General features: G+C 39.8%; 1 protein-coding gene across 2 annotated transcripts in view; it reads right to left on the bottom strand.

The window, feature by feature from the left end:
* The window catches only part of LOC141156838 (cytochrome P450 3A29-like), an 80408-nt gene that overhangs the window by 36281 nt on the left and 28493 nt on the right, over positions 1–15634 (bottom strand). Inside the window, exons 3-10 of one of the 2 annotated variants that reach the window (XM_073643264.1) lie at positions 14382–14434; positions 10587–10686; positions 10383–10496; positions 5439–5527; positions 4663–4808; positions 3940–4067; positions 3630–3711; positions 2975–3135 (exon numbers count right to left, since the gene is read on the bottom strand). In XM_073643264.1, coding sequence (XP_073499365.1) covers positions 2975–3135; positions 3630–3711; positions 3940–4067; positions 4663–4808; positions 5439–5527; positions 10383–10496; positions 10587–10686; positions 14382–14434 — 873 coding nt within the window. The remainder of the gene's footprint in view (positions 1–2974; positions 3136–3629; positions 3712–3939; positions 4068–4662; positions 4809–5438; positions 5528–10382; positions 10497–10586; positions 10687–14381; positions 14435–15634) is intronic. The other variant, XM_073643274.1, reaches the window with a different exon arrangement.

Below are 15634 nucleotides of genomic sequence, written 5' to 3'. Positions count from 1 at the left end.
TATTTTCAATTTGCAACCTGATGGAGGTCAGTATAGATGGACTAATAGAATGATGCTATGCCCAAAAGATTTTACTTCACTAGGTGCAGTAAAAAAATTGGTATTCTATACACAGGTGGTATATCTTGCAGCACAGATAGGCTACTCCACTGACTAACACACTCTGCAATAGGCCAAAAAGGATTAGCTTTGCTAGATTCAGCCAAATGCTGTGAAAAAAACTTGCACAGCACTGGCACAGACCTGCCTGGCAAAAACTGATAGGAACTGATGTAACCTAGTCCTGAAAAGGACTCCAATTACAATTAGTCTTTACTCCCACAATCTATCTATTTAAGAGCACAGACCTGCCTGATAAAAGTCGTAGGAAATGCTGTAACCTAGTCCTTAAAAGGACTGCAATCACAACTATTCCCTACTCCCTAGCTATCTGTAGATTTGTGCGAAAATTGGCTTGAAATTAACAAGGTATAGCACACACAGCAACAGCGGTGCCGTCTAACACGCAGCTGCAGCAGTGAGAAAATGGTGGCGACGGGGAAAATGGCTTGGTCTTATAGGGCAAGGACATGTGACATACACTGCCAATGACACATGCCCTTGCTTGTGTGAAAAAAAGCACTTCGCTCCGTGTGTGCGCTGCTGATAGGCTGACAGATTGCACCTCCCCACTGTAAATGCGGTAAAGAGAAAAAAAAAATGGAGATCTTCATTGTTCCTGCAGAGATCCATCCCCTGCCCCTCCCCCCACCCCGCTGTACACTCAAACTGCGTATTAACATTAATTTTCATCATTACTGAGAAAAAATCCAGTTATGATTTTGGTGCACGAACAGTTATCGAACATAACCTCGAACAGCCGAATTTTTCTCAAATTGTTCGTGTTCGCCGAACGGCTCGAACACCGCCCAAAACAGCTCGAATTTGAGATTGGCGAACAGTTCGAGTAGAACAACGCTCATCTCTAGTCACAGGCACCGGCTGATGGGACTACTACCCCCATCATCCGGCGCCTGCTGTCACTGTACGCAAGCTGCGCAACTGCCACTGATGGGAGTAGTGAAAGTGAAAGTAAAAAAAAAAGTTAAAATAAATAAATAATTATTTAAATAAAAATAATAAACACATTATACTTACCTACACTTATTTACACCTTGACCCCGATGTTCTCACCCCCTGTAAAAAACAACAAAAAAAACAACAACATATACTCACCTAACAGCTAATCTTCAAAGCTATCGTCCCCTGCAATAAAGGTAAAATAATAAACCAACCTCACCCTCTTTCAAGGCCGCACCATGTCAATTTCTCTTGCAGAGTCGCTAATTTCCCAACAGAAATCTGATCAGTACAATATATTGAACACATGCGGATTCACCTGCGTTCAATAGAACGCAGCGCTTTGGACACAGCATAAAGTGTGCTGCGTCCAAAACGCGGCCTGTCTGGATCGTGCGTACATACCCTAACCCTTGGATTACCGTCGGACCGGGGTGAGTATTTTTGCTGCAACCAAAATGCTCCGTTCTAATGCCGCACTTGTTTTGTCAGTACATGTGGTCTACCGTAATCGGTCAAAATCAGCAGCGGAGACTTGCGTCTCCGCTACAGAAATTGACATGCTGCGGTTGAGTTTATGCAGCATCAAAAACAAGCACAGTGGGCATGGGATTTCTTATAAATGAAATAAAATGAAGAATTAAATAAAAAAAATGGCGTGGGCTCCTGCGTCATTTTCATAACCAGCAGAGGAAAAACTAACCACTGGGGGCTGAAATTACTAACCGGGGAAGGGACCATTAGCCAAAGATGTTCCCCGGCGCTATTAATAACAGCTCACAGCTGTTTGCTTAGCCTTTACTGCCTAAATTACACTGGGACCCCAGAAAAAAATTGATGTAGGGTCCCCACATAAAATCTATCCAGCAAAGGCTAAACAGACAGCTGTGAGCTGATATTAATAGCCAGGGAAGGGGCCATGGATCCTGGCCCCCTCTGAGGCTAATGATTTCAGCCCTCAGCGGCTCCAGAAATGGCGCATCCATAAGATGCGCCAATTCTGGTGGTTAGCCTCCGCTCTTCCCACAGCTGTGGAGCGAGTGGGGTAATAGTGTGTTGTTCATGTCAGCCTTTTATTGGCGGCTGATATGAAACCCAGGTTAGTAATGGAGGCGTCTTTAAGACGCCTCCATTACTAACCCCGTAGTAAGGTTTTTGACGTTTTTTCAATAAAGACACTGCCAGAATAAAGTTTTTTATTTAAATAAAATTCTACTTGGTTTTAATAATTTATTTAAAAATATAAAATACTGTATACTCACCTAACACCCAGTCTCCGAATCCCTCGTCTCCTGTAAGAAACGGAAAATAAAAAACAACCATATCCCTCACCTGTCTACCATCATGACGTAATCCCAGTGTCCCATGGCGATTCGGGTCACTTCTACAGGGGACGAGAACATCAGGGGTCAAGGTGTAGGTAAGTGGTAGGTGAGCATAATGTGTTTATTATTTTTATTTAAATAATTCTTTATTTATTTGAACTTTTTTTTTAAAACTTTTTTTTTACTTTCACTTTCACTGCACAATTGCAGCTGATGAGAGATTACTTCTCCCATCAGCGGCGGTTGCGCAGCTTGTGTACAGTGACAGCAGGCGCTGGATGATGGGCTCCTGTCAGCATGATCCCGCAGCGCTGTGACCAGTGGTAACGATCTTACCGCCGATCCCAGCCCCTGATTCCCACGCTGTCACGGAAACCAGGGATCTTCGTGTTCGGGGCCGACTTTTGCTGATTTTTGCACAAAAGCTCGATAACCGGAATTCGAATGTGCCATATTCGTGCCGAATTTGAAACTTGCGATCATTTCCTGAACATATTCGCTCATCTCTACTGAATATAAGACACCATATTGATACATATATTATATAATTAGTGAGCACCGTTTAATGCTATTATTCCATATCGGTGTACCTTATTTGGAAGAAAGGTGTCAATTTCCTCCTGAAGTTTGGTTTGGACATCCGGATAAGTTGCCAGATGGTAAGCCAGAAACATGAGTGTACTACTGGTGGTCTCATAACCAGCTATAATGAAGGTAAGTCCCTGAGCCATAATTTCCGTGTCTGTCAATTCTGTGAAGTACATACAACATAGAGTTGGTTATCTTACGGGCATAAACCTTTCTCCACCAAAAACCTGAAAGTTATATTGGCTAACTTGTGCATTAAATCACAAATATGTTGATAGAGCCCAAAGCAAAATATAGTAGGCCATATTCACACTGGTCAATAAAAAAGACAAAAACATATGTTTGTTGTTTAAGGGGTCCTATATTATTTTAACATGCTGGGCTTCTTCTTCTGCCATCCTAAGTAGTATGCCAGACAGTGGTCTTCTTGAAGAAACCCACCCTCCATCAGTATGCTTCAGATGTAATGAATCTCAGTGTCAAGTAAATTCTCCTCTACTAATGTTTTACATTCAGTTACCTAATAATACTGTACATTGTATCACAAGATTATTGGACAATAGGTTCTAGGAAAATTCTAATCTCTACAAGCTCAACAGCATCTGAAAGCCGCATGGAACACCTTTTAAGAAAGATGTGGAAAGTCAGCCTTCATACCTTTATAGCCATGATCTGACTCTCCTGTACTGTTGCCTCTAGACTGAGCATCTACCATGAGTTGTAGGAAATCTACTCGATCCTGAAAGACATGAGAAAAGATCAGAACAAGCAAAGATCCAGTATTTCTATTCTTTTGCATTCAGCCTTTTTATTAATGGGGTTCTCCAGTATTTGAAAATCAACTTGGGCTCAGAATTACAAAACATCAACATTTTGTCCCTTCCATAACAATAAAGATGGGTGGTAGAGGATGAAGAGGGAATCCGACCACTACTTATTTCCTAGTTGGAGTTACACATTCCCTTACCTTATGAATTCCTTTCTGTCTGTTTTTCTTTATGCTTTTTATAGCATCTCGAAAAAAGTTGAGGACGCTCATTGGAAGGAAGCAGAAATTCAGTTTTTCCAAAAGAGGCGTCAGGAACGGAAACATAACTGTAAGAATTATGCAAAAAAACATGATTTCATGAGCATTGTGATTATTATTTTCTAGAAGAAGTGATGGCTATACTTGCTTTGATGTCTAAATCTTGGTGGTTAAGAAATAGCTTCGCTTATCAGATGCCAAATGTAACTAAATCTGATTTCAAAGTATGACATTAAGACATCATCATGAAGTGTTTGCACAACATATGACCAAGTCATACATAAGATTTTAAAGAAGACCTGTCACTTGCTATAAATGTGATTTTTTGGGGGGTGTAAATTCTGCTGTTCTGCTGAATCTGGTGTTGGTTTTCTTTTGTTCATGTGCCCCTGTATTCCTGAGACATGGCCATCTCTTCCCTGTATGTTCATCTAGTCATTTTAGCAAAGTGAGCATGGTTCCCAACTCTTCTCTACGGGAGTCTTCTTTTTAGCCAACTGACCGTGGTCCTTAAGACTAGCATTATGTACAGAGATAAGGGGACCATATCTCAGGAACAAAATAATAACCCACTCCAGATTTAGAAGAACAGCAACATTTACACAAGGTAAAAAGTTGTCTACCTATCTTTAATAGATGTGAAAAAACAGTGAATTAACTTACATGTTAAGAACAGAGGGTTAAAAAAGGAGAAGGTGAAAAGTTTTCTTCCATTGGTCACGAATGGATCATTGGGATTGTTCAATGAATCCACATTCACACTAAAGAATGTACTCAGGACAATGTCCATGCTGTAGCTTCCAAAAATGCTGAAAAGACAAAATGGTGAAATACCAGGCTGAACTAAATTAGCCCAACACCCTCATGTATCACCTTCATACTCCCCATCTACTGTAGTAGCAAACTCCAGAGAAGGATCAAAAAGTTTACACTGCAATCACTTCCTATGTGGTAGCTAAAAGATAATGCTTGTCCTGTGCATGTATAATAAATAGATTTGTGCTCTGGACAATTCTACTGTAGTATCACAAGTTGTACAGAAGTGTGGTCAGCATGATACAAAGTACTGCAGTTTAATATTACATTGCGTAGGGTGTAAGACTCATCAATTTCTCCATTTTCAGCACCCATTTAATGACTATTCCTTATCTGGGTTCATCTTAAGGAGGCAGAATAAAGAGTGCCACTATGCTGATGAATATATGTGAATACAACTGGGTAACTGCACTCAGCGAAAAAAATACAGGTGGTGCAAGATATAGAAATAAATGATATTTCTTACAATGTCAGTTGCAACAGTGTATTTCTTGCCTGAATAAATATATGTGGCAGGTCCCTCTAGTTAGTCAGTGTCAGGCTGATAGTCTGTCCTTATGTATAGGAATCTGGTAACAACTGTGCGGTAGTGCATGGAAACTGTAATAAATCTGTGTACTTACTCCTTCATGTCTATAAAGTCTTTGTTATCAACTGTCTTCTGAATATTCTTAACTAAAAGGTCTCCATACTGTTTTATTATAGGGAACATCTGTAAGGATGACAACAAAGGGTTTGTTTCATGATGTATCATTTTAACAAAAAAAAAAATTTCCTGAAATCTGCAACTGAGACGCCTAATAAAGTCTACAACACAGATGTGACTTTTTTTACACAAAGTTTGTCACATGCAGTATGCAATATTTCACACTCTTATTGGATATATAATAAATACATCTAGGGATGGAGCAGACAATATGGCTCATATATCAATATTGGTTATTTGTATTGAAATTTGCATAAATCTACAACACATGAATAAATTTATTTTGTCAGACGTCAATTTAAAAATCTGCGATTCATATACTGGACAGGTAGAAACTGTTATGAAGCAACAATTTGGGAAATACCGAGTATGAGCTTTCCATCATATCATATGACACTAGATGAATCCTGTGAACTGTATGTGACATATTTCCTAAAACTATAATAAAAAAATAAACTCTTTTAAAGGAGCATTTAGAAAATATACCACATTTTCTCACATACATTGTTTCTATTTTCCTGAAAATGATTTTTTTTCCTGATATGTTAAAGGGAAACTGTCAGTTAAAAATATATATATGGTATTTGCCTGCAGCCGTAGTACTAGTCTGCAGGTAAACACTATTTTAAATACACCACAACCAAAAAGAAGTAATGGAGGAGAAGAGGTAGATCTATCAATGAGAGGGAAACCCCTATATGTCCCAATGTAGAATAATTAATGAACGCAAGTAATACCTTCAAAACAGCACAGCAAGGATTTAATCATGTAAATATACTTTATTGAAAAAATTAACAAAAACAATCAAATACAAAAAATGTAGCAATGGGAATTTGGGAGAGGAACAGCTAAAACAGGCAGGTTATAGATAGCAAATCCTGCAAAGAGACCTACATCCCCTTAATGACACCCAATAAGTAATGAGTGTCAGCATAATCTGCCAGCCAAATAGTCTGGTAATGGATATGTTAAATGTTATGACTATAATTATGATATCTATAACCTGCCTTTTTTAGCTGTTCCTCTCCCAAATTCTCATTCCTACATTTTCTGAATTTGATTGTTTTTGTTAATTTTTTCAATAAAGTATATTTATATGATTAAATCCCTTGCTGTGTTGTTTTGGAGGTATTACTTGTGTTCAATAATTATTCTACATTGGGACACATAGGGGTTTCCCTCTCATTCATAGATCTACCGCTTCTCCACCATTACTTCTTTTTGGTTGTGGTGTCTTTATAGGGATTACGGACCATATATCGAATGGTCGGTTTATAGGTTTTCACTATTTTAAATACACTCAGCAGTCTAATTGGAAGTGCGGCTGCAGGGCGAAAATGTAATTATATTCTCCCTGCAGCCACTCAACTTCCTGTTATGGGTCTGGTGCTGGGGCTGTGATCAATCAGTGCTCACTACACAGTGTGCGCTTTGTAATCACTTGCACCGCTCCCTGATTGGCATTCTACTCGGTAGTGTGTGTGCTGAGTAGGGTGTCATTCAAGAGAAGATTACCACTATGGCTGCATATAAATGCCATTTTTTTGCCCACTGGTTCACTTTTAGCAATGCAAAAAAAGATAAATACAACTGAGTAAGTGTTTATTCCTCAAAATATTTAAGGTTGTGTATCAAAGACTAGTATTCATTACAAGAGGATAAGAGGATTTTTCCCACCATAGTCATTTATGGCATGGTAATAGACTATAAAAAGTCACCTGCTGCCTCCTGATGAGTGTGGCCAACTGAAGCAATGGTGGCTTAATTTTACTGATCATGGAGTCTCAGCGATCAGTCATCACAATCATAAATGAATGGCAGATCGTAGATTTATGTCCAAAGCTATAGTGCTGGGAAAATTCTTTAAATCACCACAGGCAAATCATTTGCTAGCTTATTACTTCATCTAAGATCAAAATAACTGGTCAAATATATATACAGTACAGACCAAAAGTTTGGACACACCTCATTTAAAGATTTTTCTGTATTTTCTTGACTATGAAAATTGTACATTCACACTGAAGGCATCAAAACTATGAATTAACACATGTGGAATTATATACTTAACAAAAAAGTGTGAAACAACTGAAAATATGTCTTATATTCTAGGTTCTTCAAAGTAGCCACCTTTTGCTTTGATGACTGCTTTGCACACTCTTGGCATTCTCTTGATGAGCTTCAAGAGGTAGTCACCGGAAATGGTTTTCACTTCACAGGTGTTCCCTGTCAGGTTTAATAAGTGGGATTTCTTGTCTTATAAATGGGGTTAGGACCATCAGTTGTGCTGTGCAGAAGTCTGGTGGATACACAGCTGATAGTCCTACTGAATAGACTGTTAGAATTTGTATTATGGCAAGAAAAAAGCAGCTAAGTAAAGAAAAACGAGTGGCCATCATTACTTTAAGAAATGAAGGTCAGTCAGTCCGAAAAATTGGGAAAACTTTGAAAGTGTCCCCAAGTGCAGTTGCAAAAACCATCAAGCGCTACAAAGAAACTGGCTGACACGAGGACCGCCCCAGGAAAGGAAGACCAACAGTCACCTCTGCTTCTGAGGATAAGTTTATCCGAGTCACCAGCCTCAGAAATCGCAGGTTAACAGCAGCTCAGATTAGAGACCAGGTCAATGCCACACAGAGTTCTAGCAGCAGACACATCTCTTCAACAACTGTTAAGAGGAGACTTTGTGCAGCAGGCCTTCATTGTAAAATAGCTGCTAGGAAACCACTGCTAAGGACAGGCAAAAAGCAAAAGAGACTTGTTTGGACTAAATAACACAAGGAATGGACCAGTGGAAATCTGTGCTTTGGTCTGATGAGTCCAAACTTGAGATCTTTGGTTCCAACCACCGTGTCTTTGTGCGACGTAGAAAAGGTGAACGGATGGACTCTACATGCCTGGTTCCCACCGTGAAGCATGGAGGAGGAGGTGTGATAGTGTGGGGGTGCTTTGCTGGTGACACTGTTGGGGATTTAATCAAAATTGAAGGCATACTGAACCAGCATGGCTACCACAGCATCTTGCAGCGGCATGCTATTCCATCCGGTTTGCGTTTAGTTGGACCATCATTTATTTTCAACAGGACAATGACCCCAAACACACCTCCAGGCTGTGTAAGGTCTATTTGACCAAGAAGGAGAGTGATGGGGTGCTACGCCAGATGACCTGGCCTCCACAGTCACCAGACCTGAACCCAATCGAGATGGTTTGGGGTGAGCTGGACTGCAGAGTGAAGGCAAAAGGGCCAACAAGTGCTAAGCATCTCTGGGAACTCCTTCAAGATTGTTGGAAGACCATTTCCAGTGACTACCTCTTGAAGCTCATCAAGAGAATGCCAAGAGTGTGCAAAGCAGTCATCAAAGCAAAAGGTGGCTACTTTGAAGAACCTAGAATATAAGACATATTTTCAGTTGTTTCACACTTTTTTGTTAAGTATATAATTCCACATGTGTTAATTCATAGTTTTGATGCCTTCAGTGTGAATGTACAATTTTCATAGTCAAGAAAATACAGAAAAATCTTTAAATGAGAAGGTGTGTCCAAACTTTTGGTCTGTACTGTGTATATATATATTTATATATATACACACATATATATATATATATATATATATATAATATATATACAGGTGCATCTCTCTAAATTAGAATATCATCAAAAAGTAAATTTATTTCAGTTTTTCAATACAAAAAGTGAAACTCATATATCATATAGAGTCATTACAAACAGAGTGATCTATTTCAAGTGTTTATTTCTGTTAATGTTGATGATTATGGCTTACAGCCAATGAAAACACAAAAGTCATTATCTCAGTAAATTAGAATACTTTATAACAACAGCTTGAAAAATGTTTTCAAAATCCGAAATGTTGGCCTACTGAAATATATGTTTAGTAAATGCACTCAATACTTGGTTGAGGCTCCTTTTGCATCAATTACTGCATCAATGCGGCGTAGCATGGAGGTGATCAGCCTGTGGCACTGCTGCGGTGTTATGGAAGCCCAGATTACTTTAATAGCAGCCTTTAGCTCGTCTGCATTGTTGGGTCTGGTGTCTCTCATCTTCCTCTTGACAATACCCCATAGATTCTCTATGGGGTTAAGGTCAGGTGAGTTTGCTGGCCAATCAAGCACAGTGATACTGTTGTTTTTAAAGCAAGTATTGGTACTTTTGGCAGTGTGGACAGGTGCCAAGACCTGCTGGAGAATGAAATTTCCATCTCCAAAAAGCTTGTCGGCAGAGGGAAGCATGAAGTGCTCTAAAATTTCCTGGTAGATGGCTGCACTGACTTTGGTCTTGATAAAACACAGTGGACCTACACCAGCAGATGACATGGCTCCCCAAACCATCACTGATTGTGGAAACTTCACACTAGACCTCAAGCAGCTTGGATTGTGTGACTCTCCATTCTTCCTCCAGACTCTGGGACCTTGATTTCCAAATGAAAATTGGAATTCTGGGACCTTGGGGAGTATGTCAATGACTGCCTTCTGGACATCTGTCAAGTCAGCAGTCTTCCCCATGATTGTGGAGCCTACTGAAACAGACTAAGGGACCTTTTTAAATGCTTAGGAAGCCTTTGCAGGTGTTTTTTTGTTAAATATTTTAATTTGCTGAGATAATGACTTTTGTGTTTTCATTGACTGCAAGCCATAATCATCAACATTAACAGAAATAAACACTTGAAATAGATCACTCTGTTTGTAATGACTCTATATAATATATGAGTTTCACTTTCTGTATTGGAGAACTGAAATAAATTAACTTTTTGATGATATTCTAACTTAGTGAGTTGCACATGTATATAGATTAATAATATACATACCATACATATTTATATTTATAATCTGTCTACATATTTTACCTGCTTAAGTTTACCGCTGGTGAATGTTGGTGACAACACTGTCCGTATCCTTTTCCATTGATCATCAGCAGCAACTGCCACTCCGGATTCTAAAGGGCCATTAAGGCCAAAATTCTAAAAAGAAACACTTTTTTAAATTAATATAGATAACAAGAATTATTAGAAATGTACAAAATCATTCCAGGATTTGGCTTTAGCACTTACCCTTCTGTTGGTAAATATAGTATAGCATTCCTTAACTAGGATGGACTTAATGATTGCGGGGTCCATTACTGCCAGCACCGGCTGTCTCCCATCAAAGAACCTGGTTCAGAAAACAGATATGTTCAGGTATATTGTGAGATCAGCACTATAGACACAAGATGATTGCTTACATTTACCAAGTAAAACTTGAACAGTCTCAGCTGTGTACGTCAGTGATGAGATTACAGTACAGATCCTTTGTAATGTGTAATAAGCTCAGACTTACCTAACCGTTATTTCTGTAGTCAAAGGCATTTTACCCGGGTTGAAAGTTATCGACTATTCATAAGATATGGGATAAAGTACAAGTACTGATAGCTGGAGTCCAACCACTGATTCTGAGACTGGGGCCTTGTAGAACTTTAAATGAGGTCAGATGTCATGATCCTGCCATTCATGAGGCCCTAGGGTCGCAGTGAGTGATAGTTCAGCCACTCTGTAAAATGCAGGGGCGTGCTGGGCTGTCAGTTTTGTGAATGACAGCCCAGCTGCTCAATCAGTAGTAGTGGCGTGCTGGGCTCTCGGTATTGTGAATGACAGTCCAGCTGCCCAATTAGTGGTAGGGGCGAGCTGGGCTCTCGGTATTGTGTATGACAGCCCAGTTGCCCAAACAGTGGTAGGGGCATGCTGAGTTGTTAGTATTGTGAGTGACAACCCAGGCATCCATTTAGCTCTGGCCAGTTGGGTTAATTTCAGATGTCTCCCATTCTGAATGATTGTCAGCTAACTAAAGAGCCAGGCAATCGTTAGATCATTGCCAGTCATAGCGTTAGATCGGGAGTTTGTGTGCCTTGTTCTCTAGTGCTCTGTTATTCTGATCTTTTGCTGCCTGACCTTGAACCTTGCCTTTGACCATCCTTTTGCTTAGCCCCTCTGCGCGACCTCTCCGGAATTCTGACCTCTGACTGTGACCTGTTTATTATTTTGTCTTGCCTCTCTGTTTATGATGAACTCCCTTAGTATTTGACCTCGGACCTTTTTGACTCCCCTGCCTCATGGCTTGTCTGTGAGAAGTGACATTTATAAGCGTCACATTCAGACTGTCTGTATAACTTTTTTCTTTGCCAGTATGGATCCCATTTGTACATTATTTGATCAGCTGGCAAATTTGATTCAGATGTTTCAGGATCTGGACGAGGAGCCCCAGAACCTAGAATCGATGCAGTTACAACTGCACTGTCAGTTGTCTAGCATGATGAATGCTTCCTATAGCTCTCCACTGCTGGCAGTGGCTGTGACATCTGCATGTTCTATCGTACAGTTGGTCTCTCCTGAACCTGTAGTAACCCTCCCTGATAAATTTTCGGGGGCGAAAAATCAGTTTAGGGTGTTCAGGGGCAGCTGTAGGCTATTTTTTACTCTGATGTGATGAGTTCCAGTGGGTGTTGATAATCAAGTCCCTACTGTACTGCAAGAAGCGCCTCAGACCTGGGCAGTTTCTTTGTCCCCGCAAGCCCATAATGGTCTTCTGTTGATGCCTTTTTTTACACCGTAGGTTTGATCTATGATGAACCCAACATGATGCAGATCGCTAAGGCAAAGATCATGAACCTGACACAGGGGGACCTCACCGCTGAGGACTATTGTACCCAGTTCCAGCAATGGTCCATTGAAGTTCTGTGGAATAATGCAGCTCTCAGGTGCCAGTTCCACAAAGATCTTTACGAAAAACTTAAGGAAGCTCTGGCGCTTCATACTCCACCTTGTTCTCTGGGGGAGACCTTTGTATGACTCAGGTCATAAAAATGGATCACAGAATTCGGAAGAAGCGTGTTGAGCGGCAGGATGCTTTGGACATTCCCCATGAGCCTGTCCATGTACCTGAGGTGGAACCTATGGAAGTTGTGGTTGCCAGTCTTGTGCCATTGAGAGGAAACGTCGGCGCAATCTCGGATTCTGCCTCTACTGTGGACTTGCTGGGCATGTTCTTAAGGACTAGTCGACCTGCCCTCAAGGAGTAGGGTGATTGTCGAGGAGGTCAGCAAGACTTGCAGGTAACTTTTTACTCAGACAAAGTTCTGCTTAATGTGGAACTACTTTTCAAGAACCAGTTGTTATTAGCCTTAGATTTCATTGACTTCCGGTCTGCAGCCAACTTTATTAATTCGGGACAGGTTATGAAATTAGGATTAGGGACAGTTAGTTTGGAAAGACCCATTCAAATTTTTGCCATTGACAGAATACCATTACTTCAGAATTTTTTCAGTCTGGTAACAGTGGAGTTCACTCTTTGAGTGAGAAAATTTCACTCTGAATCAATTTCCTGCTTTGTTTTGAATAATTTACCTGCAGGGTTGGTATTGGGGTTTCCATAGCTACTTCTTCACAATCTTATTATCAATTGGTGTCAGAAGGATATTGTTAAGTGGAGCCTCAATTGTCATAAAAAATGTATCTTTACAATTTTTTTCCACCAGACGTCCTTATGATTGTGCTATTAACCTTATACCTAATGCCAAATTACCTAAAGCTCGCCTGTACAGTTTGTCTGGACCTGAATGTGTCGCCAGGAAGGATTATGAGAACAAAAGTTTACTTATAATCTGATACACATTCGGAGGAGTGATGAGCGGAAAATGGTGTTTTACGTCTGAGAGTGTATTTGAAAATCTTGACATGCCTTCTGGGTTAACCAATGTGCTAGCAATTTTTCAAAATTCTATGAAATATATCTTTTCAGATTGTATTGGAAGATTTATTGTGGTGTACCTTGAGGTTATTCTTACTTTTTTTTGCCCGATTTGGATTCTCACCATGAATACGTCCATTTTGTATTACAAAAGGTGAAAGAGAATTCTTTGTATGCTAAATTAGATAAATGTACATTTTCTATTAAATAAATTTTGTTGTTGAGGTTTGTTAGCTGCATGCTACTGGGGCTTTTAAAAAATTGAAAGAATGTTTCATGTCTGCTCCAGTCCTAATCAAACCCGATCTCCAAGAGCCAATCATTGTGGAAGTGGACGCTTCGGAGGTCAGGGTAGGGGCCATATTATCTTAGTGTCCCAAAACTCTGACCAACTTGTGGCCATGTGCATTTTTTCCTAGGAAATATTTGTCTGCTGAAAGAAATTGTGATGTTGGGAATCACGAGCTATTTGCTGTAAAATTAGCTTTTGAAGAATGGAGGCATTTTTTTGGGAGGGGGCAGGTTACCAAGTCACTGTGGTCATGGAGCATAAGAATTTAGCTTATATTGAATCAGCTAAATGATTAACCATAAGACAGGCCAGATGGTCCTTATTTTTTCTGGATTCAATTTCTCTACCATGTTCAGGATGGTGGCCCAGAATGTGAGGGCTGATGCTTTATCACACAGTCTTGATTCAGTTTCTCCTCCAAAACCTTTGTCGTCCATTCGTCCTCATTCTTCCTTAGGGCATAGTGTTTTCCATGGTAACCTCAGAGTTGGAAACAAAGATACGTAGAATCCAGTCATTGGCCCCTTCTGCTACTCAAGGGTCCAATTTTTTTGTACCTGGGTACCTTAAATTTCATCTGTTATAAGAGTTTCATGATTCCATCTTGAGTGGTCACCCTAGTGTCCCTGCTACGTGGAAGGCCATTGCTAAACTTATTTGGTGGCCGTCCATACATATTGATATTAGAGATTTTGTGTCCGCCTAAATTATTACAATATCTGTTGTGCTGTGCTAGGTCACGCTGCTCCTCTAAGCACTGGTCCCTTTTCAGAAATTTTTTTATACCAGTTTCTCTGCATAATGTGACAAATTCTCTGTTATATCTTTTACTTACCCCCATATTTTTCCATATTTATTGAAACATTCCATGTCAAATTCAAAGAGTCCCTAAAAAAAAGTATTTTCTTTACTAATAAGTAGTAAAAAAGTGATAATCTGCAAACTAAAGAAAGAACATTGTTCAATGTAGGCAGAGTAACTGGTTTATAAAGTAGGTTATTACAGACATATGTAGCAAGCCCTCACAAAACATAAATATCAGAACAATATAGTTAATTGAAATCAGGACATTGCTCTGTGTCTCTGGTGGGTGATGACATGCTGCTTCTGTTATACAATCTCATATGCTACTTCTCTAACATTTAAAATTGCTGCTACCTGTTCCATCTTACATTCCTTGCACCGAGCTCTAAAGCAGGAGTGCACAACCTTTTTTGGTCCATGTCCACAAAAACAAAAAGTTGACAAAAGAGAGAAACTGGGTTTACAAGAATTGCAAGCACAAAGGGGCTTTCACAGGAGGTGTCAAACATGGCACCTCAGCTCCTGGACCCTGAGCTTCAAAGAGAAACAAGTGGTCTGTAACTAGGCAAAATATTTCTTATTTACTGTATAGAGAGGAGTGGGGGAGACATAGAATATTTGAAATGCAAAGCCCACCGTCCAGTCACAAACAGCAATTTTTAAATAGTCAAATCCAGGTCATCCTGGAAATATGAGTCCAGGACCAAGCATATAAAACTGTGTTGCACAAAAGAAAGTTGTTCACACGTGAAGGCATGCCTATAATGGTGTGATCTATATTTCATTTCTCCTTCCCTCAAGGAAGCAGAAGATAACTGTAGGCATAAACTTTTAGATATTTCTATTATTTTTCCTTCTCATATTTTAGAACTGTTTTGCATATTTGTGTCATTTTATTTTTACCTTTTTCTATCTTTTATTGTAAGCACTGTATATTTTTATGTTAAAGCTTAAAATCTCTAATAAGTTTGATTCCTGTATTCTCTATGGAATCAATAGCCTTTCAGAGAGTGTGTGGCCTTTTTTGATTGGCTGACAGCAACATATTTTGGGGACTCATCACCTCGTGTGTTTGATGAGTGGTGGCAGCATGTTAAGTAACCGGATTGTGTGGACTGTGTTGGGATGTGATTTATGCTCACTTTGCAGCCTAGAAGAGAGGTTGAGTGCTGGATTGGGTCAGATGAGATAAATTAACCCTTGCAGGCGCACCCCACATTACGTGCTGAACAGCCTGTACGTTACAGTCATACTGAACTAATCCAGGGGCTGCACTAAAAATTA

This window comes from Phyllobates terribilis, unplaced genomic scaffold (genome assembly GCF_046119375.1).
Source record: "Phyllobates terribilis strain yellow unplaced genomic scaffold, ASM4611937v1 Scaffold_1__5_contigs__length_1240528914, whole genome shotgun sequence".
NCBI classification, from domain to species: domain Eukaryota; kingdom Metazoa; phylum Chordata; class Amphibia; order Anura; family Dendrobatidae; genus Phyllobates; species Phyllobates terribilis.
This window is presented reverse-complemented; position numbering and strand designations above follow the sequence as displayed.